Genomic DNA, 15,517 nt, shown 5'->3' with positions numbered 1-15,517 from the left:
TCTGTGAAAAATGACTTTCTGTCTTGTTTCAGACACGCACAACCCACGTTGATGCAAATCGCAGTTTTCTAATTCCTTTGTTTATTCAGAGAACAAATACCCAAACCAACCTGGCGAAATCATGAATGATCAGGAAACCGGCGTTCAGTCCCAGCAGCCACAGATCACGTTAGTAACACCTGTCTGACAACACACACACAGCTAAAGGCTCTCAAAAAGCAACACACCCGTGCTACAGAAATTCAATAAGACTCAACAATAAAATAACTTTCCCAGCCTAAAACCATCTCGATGATCCCTGAGACTTTATTAAATATTCTGCAGACTACTTTATGTAAAACAAAGCAGAAAAACCAGTTTGAGTTCCTGCTGACATGTTAAGTTTACTCTGCAAAACCCTCCAATGTGGCTGAATCCTAACAAGTCTAAACCAGAGCGGGACCTCGGTGATGTGAGAGACTCGATACCAGTGTTGCCTTCGTTTCCTCCAAGGCTGTTCGAATCAACTATTCCTACCTTAGTCGTGTTGGAACAGGTTGGTTAGGGTAGCTTTTCCCCCTCATTCAATGAAATGTTCGTTTTGTATTTACTCGGGTATTCTTTGTATGGTTGTGATGATCTGAAACATCTATGTGAGGAAAAAAAGCAAAACCAGAATAAATGTGTTAGCGAGGACGGTCTCAATCCCAGCACTAGCTGGGATCTTCAGGCTGGGCTGGATCAAAGATGGACCCACTCTGGTGTGAAAATTAAAATGTGTCGGGAACACCGTCCACTGCCAAGCTCTCCCCGCTGTGCACACGGATACTTGTGCTAAACACTCCAAATTCACATGGAAAAACCAAACCAGCTGCCCAAACTCATCTGAAAAGTATAGAGAACATCTTTTGGGGGGGTTGAAGATGCATCAATGTGACTTACTGAGACTGGTTTAATGCTGAAGTGTTCACAATGATGTGTTTTTTCTAAATTCCTATTATTTTTATGCATTAGAATCCTAGAAAACCAGGATTTTTTTTAAAATGGCTCAGATCAACAGTTTGGCATCCTAACATCCGGTTTTCTTCAGGTCAGGTCCTCTTTTAGGTTTCCTGGATTTTTTTTTCCACTTTGGTGGTACCAAACAGCTCAGATTTCACATCATGGTGGCATTTTTATTATGGTGCTTTTGACAATAAAAACTTTAAAAGGGTGATTTTAAAACATTGCAAGAAAGTTTTGCTCCTCAGAAGCAAAACAACAGAAAAACAGAGAAAAAGGTTAAAGAAAGAACCGGTGGTGATGAAACGGAGGCGGTAAAAACTCCCCTATCCTGACTTTATCAAAAATGTAACATCACATTTGTGTGTTGCAAGTTTCTATTAAGTAAAATGGTTTAGTACACCATTAGTGTAAGCATGACTGTATTCTGTGTTATGTAATGGCTAATATTATTATTATTATTATTATTGTGACAGAGTATTTGGGGATGAGAACCTCATTGTTTTGGCACAAAGTGAGAGACATAGGAGATCCTTATGACTCTAACAATTAGACTGTCAGCTGAACGTATGGCTACCAACCCTAGCCGGTCCATTGAAAGGTTCCCTCATGAATGCAAAAGGCAAGCAGGACTCGCCTTGTCTGAAGTCCAAACTCAGGACTTTTTTTGGAACGGTTTGCAATCCAAGGCAACTGCTGTTGACATTGAAATCTAAAAACATTAAAACATTCAACGTGTGCAAATGCCTACTTGCTGTGTTTACACAAGAACAAAGCTAATGGTAGAAAACGCTGTGATGCTCGGTAACATTTACAAAGTGCTTTAGCCCCTTGCTGTAAAGTAGCAAGGAGAGAATTTATTAAAAGTTTTTAACTGAACTCGTAATCCCAACAAACAACTTTAATACTTTTACAACACTTGGGTAGGTCCGTGGAGCAGAAACGCGTGCAGAAAAATACCTGAGATAGCTCTTAGGTGCTCCCACTCAAGTGTTGTAAAACTCATCCAAAAATGGGGTTTTGTCGTATAAAAAGAAAAGATATTCTATTAAAACCAACAACGGGTTATTCACACCGAGGCTCGAGGATAATGCTTTAACACGTTGTGTTTTCATTCATGTCCGTCATACTTTAGATGATTTAGGCTCAAAGAGACACTGACTAGCATGACAAAGGCAAAGAGTTCCTCTTTTCTACCCTCTAACACCAACACACAAACAAATGTCAGGAAAATAATCTCCTCAATGTGCAAAATACAAAAGTGTGAACTTAAGAGGAATGAAACTGTAATACACTTAGTTAATGCAATAAACCTGGTGTTTCTGGAAAATTAGAAGAAGAACACGGTCAACTTGGACAAAGAATTCAAAGTGGGCAGGGCTGAAGGGAAAACCACGGCTGGTGATGGAGACGTGTAGGTGAGTGTGAAAGAGCGAGGGAACTGGCCCTCAGCCTCTACTGCTGCACCTTACGAATGAAGTCAGTGGAGACCGGTGGATGAAAGTTGATGGTGTGATGGCGAAGACCCTGAGACGTTTTGTAGCTCTTCCCACATCGGCACTTGAAAGGTTTGCGTACCCTAATCTGGGTTCGGTGGCCATTCTTGGCGTGGTACTTGATTCCATTCACATTCTGTAGCAGAGGAGGACATAAAAGCATCATGAGTAACAGTTCACCGATCACAACCACACTAAATGGTTGAGAGAAACAACATGTACTACAACACCAAAGGGTTTAGGCTGAATCTTTGTGCCTAACCCTAATTACATTCCTCTTTACAAGAAAGCAGACTTTATGACCACATGTTATATCAACAGAAATAGAAATACAAAGAAAAAAATGAATAAAGGAAAACATTCATGAGCGATTTAACCCAAAACCAGCGACGCAGTAGAAATATATATATTATTTATTTAAAACTAAATCACATCATTACTTAATTCATTGAATCATTTGCAAATCCATTACAAAAACACTGAACACTAATTCCTTATGTTTTCATCTAGAGCTATATATTTTTGAATTTTAATTGATTTATACATATTTTTAATGCCATTACTGTATTAATCTGTATCATCCAAATCATTCCATAAATTAACCCCTCTTACAGAAATACAACCTTCTTTATTAGTTCTCATTTTTGCTTTGTTAAAAATACCACCTCCTCTGAGGTTATACTGATTATTCCTGTATTCATAGAAGGAAGAAGATTATTGTGAGCCTTAAACACTATTACCAATGTAAAGGTCAACAAAATCATGGATTTTTCACAATTTTAACTTTTCAAACATCATATTTGTTGGTGCATAAAAATCTGAAAGTGGCCTTTTTTGGAGTAAGAAATTAAGATTAATATTAGATTTGTAATTATTTCCCCATATTTCCAAGCCATAGGTTAAGTGAGGAGGTATGAGGGTGTTATACAATAATAAAATAGATCTTTTATCAGAACATTTTAAATTTGACCTATTACAGCAATCGTTTAAGCTAATTTTATTTTTAGTGCATTTATGTGTGATTTCCAGTTTTCCATCCGTGGTTACTACTAAAAATTTATTTTCAAAAACCCTTCAGTTTCTATATCATTCATTTTTAGAGTTTTATGATCCCTTAGTTCCATTTCCAACTATAATATATTTTGTTTTGCTAAGATTCGCTGACAGTTTAAGTCAAACCACCTTTTTGGTACAGACAGCTTTTTTCAGCTGTATGGAGGAGCAGTGTCAGGTCCTTCCCAGAACTGTACAGGCTGGTATCATCAGCGTATAAAATGCAATTAGCATTTTTCAAAACTTCAAAAAGGTCATTAATGTAAATTATGAGCTATTTAGGACCCAAAATTGAGCCTTGAGGAACTCCATGTGTAATTAATTTTTTTCCAGAGTCCACATTGATATCTATTGCTGAGATAACTTTCCAGCCAGACATACAGTATGCTGGCCTCCTGACACAAAACATTTCAGTTTTTTTTTAAATATAAGTGGTCTAAAGTATCGAAGGCCTTATTTAAATCAATAAAAAAAATGCTGCATATTCACTATTATCTATTGCAGTAGCTATGTCTTCCACTAGACCATAATAGCAGTTATAGTGGATCGATTTGAGTGAAATCCATACTGATGTTCACTTAACAAATTATACTTAACAAAATTGTCAAGCTTATGTAACGTGATGAAGGAACCATTTCTCCCCTCTAACAGCTGTTCTGTTTGACACAGTGTCAGTGTGCATGAAGCAGCCTCAAGGTCATGCATTCACTTCTAATGTTTCCATTCCAGCAGTGAAGACAGAAGAACGAAGAATGAACTCTTTTCTTTTAATTAATCAAAGAACTCTATTTTAATAAAGCTAATCAACACAACTGTTAGTCAATAATAACCATGGGACCGATCTGTGAAATCACAATGTTATGATTAATGTTTAATAAGGAAATGACGTATCCTAGCCACTAGTCAGCTGATACACAAGATAAATAATCAAGACACATTCCGGTCGCAAAATCCAATCTGAACCTTCACTCTGAAGCGTGGCAGAGTCTCTGTGGTGTTTATTTAATCTGTCAGCTGTGATTCATCCAAAATAATAAACACCAAGATTAATAAGTCAGAACAAGGCCATTTTGAGCTCAGTATTCAGCCAGCTCAAGATCCTCTGATGTTCATAATTGCTAAGTGGAGTACGGACCGGCCATCTGTACTTTTTTACTTTTAAACTGAGAACTGCCAAGCTGGGAAATCCTGTCGTTGTTATCAACAAAACAACGGTTCCTTCAGAATAAAAGCTGAACTCGCTGCTGTGAAACACCTGCCGCTTTTTACCTGGAGACTATCCAAAGACTGGTTTGTCGTGCTGTTGACGCTGTTCCATCGGCTCCAGTACCAGTGGAAGGTCGTGAACCTGGCAGCCTGATCTAAGACGGAAGTCCCACCACTGATAATGTAGAGCGACACAGATGGCGTCTCATGTTGTTTTCTGACCACGGTTCAAACGTTGATCAGTTAGGAGCAAAACATCATCTCCCACTCAGACTCGCTTCTTCAGAACGGAGGTTCTGAACTGACATCGCACCAACACACACTCCACCTCACATTCATCACTAGAGAGTTAGTCCTGTTAAACTGTTTAAAATCATTTAGGTAATAAACTTTGCTTAAACGTTTGGAGGTCTCTCTCTCTTCTCGTCTCTCAGATCATGCAAAGTGTATTAAACTTCCCTGTAATAAAAAGAACCACTCTTCTGGTTTAAAAGCCCAGGTCCAGAGATGGGGTTCATGCCAGGCATGGATCATTAATATCTCTGGTCATTAATGAAAATGTATTTCCTCTTTTAAAGATTGGAACTACTTTCTGTAAAAAGAACTGATTGCAGATTTATGTAAAAGGTTTAATCACATAAGTTTATTTCATTTTCATCATGTTGATATCAAAACAATCAGTTAATTATTTATTTGTTATTTCAACAATGTCAATAATTTCATTTTCCTCAACATCTCAACAAGAGAATTTAAATTGTTTTGTATGATCAAAATGTGATCTATGTATGTCTTTTGGTTCTTTTATTTTATTGGCTAATGTAGGTTTAGTAAAAAAAAAACATTTAAGGAATCTGTAATTTCTTTCTCATTTTCGATTATTTGATTGTCATTTATAAATAAATTGGGCAATCTGAATGTTTTTCTTGTCTTTTTTGATTATTTCACTTAATGCCTTCCCAGTTCCTTGAGTTTCATTTCTATATTGTTCCAATAATTCATGACAATAGGTTTTCTTATTTGATCTCATTATAAATATGAAGAGATGATATCTATTCCATAGACACTACAAAATCTACTTCTGACAGAGATTTTTTATAAAAGGTTAAAAGTAGGAATTTTCTCATATTGTATTTGAACATTTCGTGATAAAAAATAAATGTTAATGTTGGGACTAAATTAACTGGATTGAATCTCTAATTAACAAGAGCATCCTTAACCAGCAGCATCTTAACCCCTGTGTGGTTTGCTCTTTTGTTACTCAGCCAGTGTTCAAGTGTCTGGTGGACTCGATAGTTTGGCTTTCAAATCAACATTATCAAACAATTTTATGTTAAAATACTCAACAGATGATTACTTCATCTCAATCCCCAGCCATATGAACAGGAAACATGGTTAATCAACCAAAATACAAGTTTTTTTTTTTAATAATACACTGGAAGAGTAGCGCTGTTGGCTCATGGGCACGCCGGAACCTTTCCTGATTTGGACAAATCACCAAAACCAAGAACGCCAAACAGTTCCATCCCTGGCAAGCCCGTTGAGCCATCTTCTTTGAACTCTTCAACTTTCACATCACCTACTGACCTGGCTCCAAGAACGGCAAAACCGACGCCCTTTCCCATCAGCACTAACAGTCCAGTCACCAAACCAACCTGAGACCATCGTTGACCCTGAACGTGTCCTGGCATTGTTGCATTGGCCGTTGGAGGGCAGAATTCACGCAGTCCAGGGCACAGACCCTGTACCGCCAGAGACACCACCCAATCGCCTCTTTGTGCCTGCCCAGTGCCGTCAAAGACCCTGGTCAGGGGGAATTCTTCTCCCGTTGCCGAACATGACGGTGTGGCCCGGGCTCTCCGGTTCATCCACCGCTTTCTCTGGTGGCCCTCCTTGGCACAGGAAGTCAAGAGCTTTGTGGAAGCCCTACCTGTGCTCAGGCCAAGGTCCCTATGTCAGACTGGACTCCTCCAACCTCTGCCAATTCCATCTCGACCCTAGTCACACATAGGCGTGGATTTGATCAAAGGTGTTACCAACCGTCGATGGCAGGAACTCCACTGCTATATTTGGTTCCCATTTCTCTAGGTCCGTCCACCTGGTGGCTCAACCTGGTCTCTCCACAGTCAAGACGATGGCAGAGCTCCTCATTGAGCATGTCATATGACTCCACAGCTTTCCCCAAAATGCGGTCGTGGACCGAGGGCCCCAATTCAGCGCCTGGTTCTGGAGGGCCTTCTGTCAACTCATTGGGGTGTCTGCCAGCCTTTACTCAGGATAATGGGCTCAACACACGGGAGGCGACATCGCCTCTCCTCCATTCATTTTCAATGAGACGTGCGCGACAAAGCGATAATCGCGGGTCTCCCTACTACCAAGCAAAACGCGAAAAACGTGCGTGTGAAACTTTGCACTCGTGCACGTGTCGTGCACGGACAACCCAGCGACGCAATCCCAGAAAGTTGAAACATTTTCAACTTTTCATCGCTGTCGCTCGAACGAGGACCAATCAACAGAGGTTTTGTTGCGAGTCCCCACATGCCAAAGATAGTGGCAAGTACGGGGTCAAAAGGTGAGCCACACTGGACTGGCTTGTGCGAGCAAAATCAGCCAGCCGACAGGAGCTGTGCTGCAGGTCAAAAAACTGTGGTCAGAAACAAGGGTCACACAAGGGTCACAGGGACAAGAGGACAGAACTGGGCAAAAGGTCAGGTTGGCTGGCCCCACCCCTGGATCCACCCCTGGCTTGGAAAGATGGGATTGGAGGAGAACAGAGTGAAGACAAGCCCATCAGATCCAGAAGACCTCTCGGGAACATTGGAGAGAAACTGAAGAATACTGCAAAAGATGATGTAATGACCTGTGTTAAGAAGAATGCTGCATGTAGTGAAAATGACACCAAATGTTTTGTGTTGAGCTACAAAGTGTGTATCTGGTAAATGACCCCATGACCTTAAGCTGGCCCAGGAAGGGTATATAAGAACAGCTCTGAACAGCAGAGAGAGCTTGAGAGAGAGAGCTGGGGCAGGCGACAAGAAGAGACAGAGCAGATTTGGAGGGGTCATCCCCCGTCCAAACCTGGATGGGGGATGAAAGAGTTTTTAGAGAGTTTTTGGGGAGATTCTCAGAAGACAGGAGCTAGTGTAAACTAACTCTTATTTAATCATTTTGAACTAATTCCTCCTTGGGGGATAGCAGTTGTTTTTTACTTTACCCATTTTTGTATTTTCTATTTTGTAATAAACCTTTTTTGGAAAAGAAACATAATCCTGATTCTTTCAGGTTTTCTCTAAAGCTTCACGTTTGGAGCCCAGGCCATAATTGCACAGAGGTAAGCATGTCGATCATAGGTCTCTGAATTATCAGGACTTACTTTACAGTTTGTAATAAAATAATATAAAGAAACCTTAAGATAAGAGGAGTTTAACTCCCCCCTCCTTGCGAGTAACGAGTTGTCTTAAGGGCGATAAAAACAGAATATTAGAGGTTATTTTGGCTCTGATTGCAGGTTGAAAAAGTCTCTAACAGCTGGAGTGGTTGGATTAATAAATAAATTGATAAATTTATGATAGCCTGATCAACTAGCATAAATCATTTTATAGTTACCAACCTCCCACATAAGCTGTTAGAGGCGCAATTAATCCGGATAACCCAAACAATTGCTGAGAGGCTTGGCTTGCCTCCAGACTTCTCTCTAGTATCTTAACCAAAAGGTAACGAGTTTAAAAGAAGTGGAGTACTCTGAGGCTGGCTATTCGTACAAGTCATTTCACCTTTAAAATAAAAGACACGATTCTAATTAGGTGGTCCAAACCCGGGTCTAGTACGATTAAACTCGCCGACACCCCCACTCGAACCCTGATGGATGCACCGTCTCATAAGTTCTAACGGAACCGGTAAATGGGACGGGCACGCGACAGTTTCATTTACTGACCAATGAGCGGACAGGATGCTCCGTACACCTCCGAGCAAACATGGAGGAGAAGTTGATTACTATTATGTTTTATATAATAAAATCAGAAGTAAGATTTCACATAACTCTAGCAGCACCTTGTGAAACATCATATCTACCGCTTTATTAACTCTGAACAGCTTAAATAACCTTAATTCCCTCCAACCTGACACAGCCAAACAAAACAACGGAAGTTTCGATTTCGCCATGGAACAGAACGCGTAGACGGCTTTGCCGCTGGCCGCTGCAGCAGATCTCCTCCCGTGTGACTGGTAATAAAAGCGACAGCGACGAATTTCACTGATCGCGGTCGTTTGTCGCCTCCCGTGTGTCGAGCCCATAACCAACCAATAGGTCTTTGTTGAGAGCATGTAATACTTTGTCATGTACACAATAAACAATGTTTAACTTTTTATTTCCTTCAATGTCCCTAAAGGGGCACGCTGTGCCGGATATGGTAGGAGATAATGAATTTCTTTAGGAGAAATGAGTTTCTGCAGAATAAACAGAGAATAACGTTTGTTTACAGACTTTGCCAATTCCATGGGGGCATTGACACAAAAACAGAAAATCTCATCAAAACACATTAGCTCAAGGCCAGGCCAAAGGATGCAATCAGGAGTATTACTGGGTAAGGAAAACTGGAGGTGTGCATTTTGTCATAATAAATGCAGTCTTATATTATGTGTTTTTAATGAAAAAAGAAAAGAAAAAACAACTGAAGATTTGTTGTGGCCCAAACACACACACACACACACACACACACACACACACACACACACACACACACACACACACACACACACACACACACACACACACACACACACCAGGCGTGAATAGAAACTGCTATAGATGTATGTGACTTGCTGCTAAAAACAACTTATTTTCGACTCATTTGAACTTGTTTCTGTGGATAAAAAAAACTTGATCTCATCCTATTTTTTCTAGTATTCTCAGCTGACGAGGTAAAATGTTTTATAAAATATCTTTGAATAAGATGTTAGAATGTGAATGAGGCATACCTTGTATCTCTTTTTACAGCCTGGAACAGGACAAGCAAACGGCTTCTCGTCTCCTCCATTCATACTCATGGAGCTCAGGATGGACTCAGAGCTGATGGCACTCTCTGTGGTCCACGATTCATCACTGTCAGATGCCTCAAACTCTACATCCGCTTCATCACAATCACTACCTGTGGGAATTTATAAAGCAGAATATCATGAGAAGAAGGCCTTGATTCAAGCTTGTTGACTTCCTGATGGTAAAATCCACATTCTTCTCTTTATATATTAAACCGTTCAAACAAAAAAAAAAAAAAACCTATGTAAATGACATATTTTACAGCCCCTCCCTGGGCTGCCACCTTACCGTGGTGGAGGGGTTTGAGTGTCCCAGTGATCCTAGGAACTATGTTGTCTGAGGCTTTATGCCTCTGGCAGGGTCACCCATGGCAAACAGGTCCTCGGTGAGGGAGCTGACAAACAGCAGCCCGAAGACCTCTTAGGGAATGTCTGGCGGAGTCTCCTGTCAGAAGAAGTTTCAATTCTCACCTCCGACAGAACTTCTAAGATGTTCTGGGGGAGACGGTGGACATTGAGTCTGAGTGGGCCATGTTCCGTGGGCCATGTTCCGTTCTTTCATTGTCAAGGCGGCCGACCGGAGCTGCAGCCGCAGGGTTGTCAGTGCCAGTCGTGGTGACAATTCCCAAACCTGCTGGTGGACATCGACGGGTAGGGATGCCGTCAAGCTGAAGACAGAGTCCTATAGGGTGTTTTTGGCCTGTGGGACTCCAAAGGCAGCTGATGGGTACTGGCAGGCCAAGCGGAATGCGGACCATTTGGTCACAGAGGCAAAACCCGGGCATGGGAGACCATGGAACAAGACTTCCGTATTTGAGGAGATTCTGGTCCACCATCCGGTGCCTCAGAAGGGGAAAGCAGTGCACTACCAACACTGTTTATAGTGGGGACGGTGTGCTGCTGACCTCTACTCCGGACGTTGTGGATCGGTGGGCAGAATACTTTGAAGACCTCCTCAATCCCACGTTAAACAGGTTTGTAGGATTTCCTTTTTCCACCTTCGGAATATTGCTAAGATTAGAAGCATCCTTTCCAGGAGTGAAAAACTAGTTCATGCATATGGGGTACCTGATACGGCACGGGCTGTTAGGTCCCCGTATGACTGGTGCCAGAGCTTGGTCCGCATTGCCGGCAGTAAGTCGAGCTTGTTTACGGTGAGAGTTGAACTCCACCAAGGCTGCCCTTTGTCACCGACTTTGTTCATAACTTTTATGGACAGGATTTCTAGGTGCAGCCAAGGTGTGGACTGGATCTGTTTAGGGTGGCCTGAGGATTGAGTCTGCTTGTTGCAGATGATGTGGTCCTGTTGGCTTCATCAGAACATGATCTCCGGCTCTCATTGGAGCGGTTCTCAGCTGAGTGTGAAGCAGCCGGGATGAGAATCAGCTCTTCTGTAGCTGCCAGCTGAGCAGCTGATGGTGATGACCCTTAACTGGCTCACAGAATTCATAAATAAGCCACACCCTTCCAGAGAAAAAAACACAAACTACTTGGGTTAATTTGTTTGTTGAAGACGACACTGTTTGAAATTATTTAGTCTGAATTTACCTCAGCTGCACGTTGCCCACTGCATCTCCACGTAAGTTTTGTTGTATTGATGCTTTGTTTGGGTAACTTGTTTGACACTCTATAGTCATTGTTTGTTTTTCTTGTCTAGTCTAGGCTAGTCAGAGCTACAGATGAAGCAGCTTATGAGGAACTATTGTTTTGTTTAGCACCCTTGGCAAATGGAGCAAGGTAAATGTAAGAATATAATCTCTTTTCTGTTATGACATTGAATTTGTGTTCACCTTTATTTATGCTTTGTATATTTAAACAGTTTTCACGGTGCAACTCATGGAGTGAAGTCCAAGGCATCGGACCAGAGAAACAAATAAAAGTTTATGCACCTGTCGAGGCTCTCCGTTCTTTTCTTCATGGTGCCAGGGACAGCTACATCTTCTAAATCCGAGACCATGGCCGTTAGTCGGAAGGGTTAGGGTTTGCAGGTTAGGGTGGCTGGGCTCTCCCTTAGAGATAGGGTGAGAAGCATGGTCTTCTGGGAGGGGCTCGGAGTAGAACCGCTGCTCCTCCATATCGAGTGGAGCCAGTTGAGGTGGCTTGGGCATCTGGTAAGGATGCCTCCTGGACTTTTCCCTGGTGAGGTTTTCCGGCACATCCAACCGGGAGAAGGCCTAAAGGAAGAACCAGGACACGCTGGAGAGACTGTCTCACAGCTGGTCAGGGAACACCTCAGGATTCCCCCAGAGGAGCTGGTCCAAGTGGCTGAGGAGAGGGAATGCTGGGCCTCCCTGCTTAGGCTACTGCCCCCATGACCTGATCCCAGATAAGCGGCCGAAAATGGATGGATGGATGGATGTAAATGAGGAGTTAAGCAACTGGCCTATAACCAGAGGCATGCAGGTTCGTGCCCCACTCAGTCTGACCCCCTTTAGCCTCATTGCCTGCTGGTGGTGGTGGGAGAGACTGGTAGTGTCTGTGTACGGCAGCCTCACTTCTGTCAGTGTGCCCCAGGGCAGCTATGGCTACCATGTAGTGTGAACGTGTAAACAATTGTAGTGCAAAGCACTTTGGAGTCCTCTGACACAGGACAGAGCTATTCAAGTGCAGGTCATTCCATTATTATATCTCCATACATAATATCTTCTTGGGTTGAGGTTATCAAGAACCCTGTGGGTGGTTACCTGTAGGTGTGCTGCTGCGGAAGGAAGAGGACGGAGTGATTGGGGGAGTAACTGGAGGGGTGAGGTTTCCACTGGTGTGGCGGGGTGGTGTGGGAATTTTGCTGCGGGACAGATTGCCAGTTAGAGACAAGGACAGCTTGGGCTGCACCTTTTTCTTCAGAGCCTCGTGTTCTCGTCTTGCTGCGTCCGTCATAAACCTGGCATTAAAAAATGAAAATATCTCAATATTCATAGAAAAATAAACCTATATGGAAAGAGGCCCATTACTTTGGGGCTGTAATATTAATAGGTTTGCAACCAACGGGTGTATGTTTGAAAAGAATAAAAAAGATACACCATTGGGTTTTATAGACATTAGTAAAGTCTTTGATAAATGACTATAATAAAAATAAAATGTTAACATAGACATTGTTAAAGCAATACTGGGATTAACACATTAAGCCACAGCCACATCAACACGTGATGGTGAAGGCAGGGAGACGGCGGCAGACGTCATATGCTAGCTTCTTGCAGAACGCCTTTATAACCTCTATTAAAGTCCCATATCAAAGACAGCTGGGGTGAACTTAAGGCAGTAGAAAACCTCAGCTACACAATACCACAGCAATTCATTTAAGCAACCCACCAGATGGCAAGTGAAACAGTCAGCAGTACCTCTTAGACCTCCTGTGACACGTGTAATAAAGACGGACACAGAAGAGCGTCCAAGATTTTTCTATCGGCATAGATGTGTTCATTTTTAAACTAAATGCTTTTCTTTACCTGTTGATGTAACTTAGAGCAACATAGGTGGGCTGCTGCTGCTCCTGCTTCTCCAGAAGACAGGGGTCTGTATCTGGAAGGAAACAGAAATGTTCCAAGCACGTGAAAAATCAAACATGGCAAACAAGACAAGAATAATTACATATTTCTGTTACATTCATTTGTCCCTTATTTACACTGAATCTTTAAACACTCTTTGTGAGGCTGATACAGCACATATTATGAATAAAATATAATAGAAAATCCTTTATTGTCCGTCAGGGAAATTTCAGTATTAGATAAATGTCAAAATGTGTGACTCAACGCGAGTTAATTACACCGAGAAAAACAAGTTCTGTGATCAAATGTTGCTTAGATGCACATCCTCCCTCACTGTAGATAGAATGTTTAGATATAGCTTTTAAATTCTCACTATTATATGGATGTCTACCTTGGTGTATTTGTAATGATTCTTAAATTAGTCAAGATGCATGGTCCTTGAGCTTTACAATTTACTGTAAAAAATAAAAGTGCTTACAGAAAAAATCTGGTAAAATGTTTACTTCAACATAAAGCAAAACACCAAAACATACAAAAAGTGGTCGAGAAGCAGCGGCCAAGTCATAGAGCAGTACAGAACCTGTGAACGCGGCAGAAATGGAAAAAAATAAACTTCCTCGACCTAAATACCAGTCCTTTCTGTTTTGGTGGCCTGAGGATCAGGTCTCTGCTTTTTGCAGATGATGTGGTCCTGTTGGCTTCGTCAGAACGTGATCTCTGGCTTTCGCTGGAGCGGTTTGTAGCCGAGTGTGAAGCAGCTGGGATGAGAATCAGCTCCTCAAAATCTGAGACCATGGTCTTGATTAGGAAAAGGGTAGAATGCCTTCTCCGGGTCAGGGATGAGGTCCTGCCCCAAGTGGAGGAGTTTAATTATCTTGGGGTCTTGTTCACGAGTGAGGGAAAACTGGAGCGTGAGATCGATAGGCGGATTGGTGCTGCATCTGCAGTGATGCGGGCGTTGTACCGGTCTGTCGTGGTGAAGAGAGAGCTAGGCTTGAAGGCGAAGCTCTCGATTTACCGGTGGATCTACGTTCCTACCCTCACCTATGGTCACAAGCTTTGGGTAGCCACCGAAAGAATGAGACTGTGGATACAAGCGGTCGAAATTAGTTTTCTCCACAGGGTGGCTGGGCTCTCCCTTAGAGATAGGGCGAGACGCTCAGTCATCTGGGAGGGATTCGGAGTAGACCCGCTGTTCCTCCACATCTAGAGGAGCCAGTTGAGGTGGCTTGGGCATCTGATTAGGACGCCTCCCTGGTGAGGTTTTCCGGGCACGTCCAACCTGGAGGAGACCTAAAGGGAGACCCAGGACACATTGGAAGGACTATGTCTCTCACCTGGCCAGGGAACACTTTGGGATTCCCCGGAAGAGCTGGCCCAAGTGGCTAGGGAGAGGGAAGACTCTGCCTCTCGATTTAGGCTACTGCCCCCGCTACCCGAGTCCAGATAAGCAGAAAAAAATGGATGGATGGAAAAACAAAACAAGATTCTGATATAGTATCTAGTTTATGAAAAACATAGCTTGAACACAGTAAAGCTGCTTACAGAAAACATCATTTTTCATTTTAAATTTTGGTCAACAATGAAAAAATTATTTGACACAAGGATTAATGATGGCAACAAACACAGCTCAAAAAGTAAAGGGAACACTTAACAAGTCAGCCCCACTTCTGTGAAATCAAACTTAGGAAGCTACCCTGACTGACAATCAAGTTCACATGCTGTTATGCAAATGGAATAGACAATTATTGAAATTATAGGCAATTAACAAGACATTCCCAAAAAAGGAGTGGTTCTGCAGGTGGTGACCACAGCCCACTTCTCAGTTTCTGGCTGATGTTTTGGTCACTTTTGAATTCTGGTGGTGCTTTCACTCTTGTGTTAACATGAGACAACGTATACAACCCACACAAGTGGCTCAGGTAGGGCAGCTCATCCAAGATGGCTCATGAATGCGAGCTGTGGCAAGAAGGTTTGCTGAGTCTCTCAGTCCAGAGCATGGAGGCGCTACTGGGAGACAGGCATGCACATCAGGTGACATGGAGGAGGCCGTGGAAGGGCAATGACCCAGCAGCAGGACCGCATTTGTGCGAGGAGGATCAGGAGGAGCACTGCCAGAGCCCTGCAGAATGATCACCAGTGGGCCACAGATCTTCATGTGTCTGCTCAAACGGTCAGAAACTCCATGAGAGTGGTATCAGGGCCCGATGTCCAAAGATGGGGGTTGTGCTTACAGCCCAACACCATGCAGGATGTGTGGCATTT

General features: G+C 42.5%; 1 protein-coding gene across 1 annotated transcript; it reads right to left on the bottom strand.

Annotated features, from left to right (window-relative positions):
- Positions 1-2,289: 2,289 nt before the first annotated feature.
- LOC107395570 (juxtaposed with another zinc finger protein 1) lies at positions 2,290-13,310 on the bottom strand. Its single transcript, XM_070546401.1, has 4 exons — positions 13,214-13,310; positions 12,452-12,648; positions 9,711-9,880; positions 2,290-2,613 (listed from the first exon to the last, which is right to left on the bottom strand). The coding sequence occupies exons 2-4, from the start codon at positions 12,642-12,644 to the stop codon at positions 2,437-2,439; spliced, it is 540 nt and encodes a 179-aa protein (XP_070402502.1). The 5' UTR covers positions 12,645-12,648; positions 13,214-13,310; the 3' UTR covers positions 2,290-2,436.
- Positions 13,311-15,517: the final 2,207 nt, after the last annotated feature.

Source organism: Nothobranchius furzeri, chromosome 17 (genome assembly GCF_043380555.1).
Source record: "Nothobranchius furzeri strain GRZ-AD chromosome 17, NfurGRZ-RIMD1, whole genome shotgun sequence".
Taxonomy (NCBI): Eukaryota; Metazoa; Chordata; class Actinopteri; order Cyprinodontiformes; family Nothobranchiidae; genus Nothobranchius; species Nothobranchius furzeri.
The sequence above is the reverse complement of the archived record's forward strand: the minus strand, read 5'-3'. Positions and strand labels throughout refer to the sequence as shown.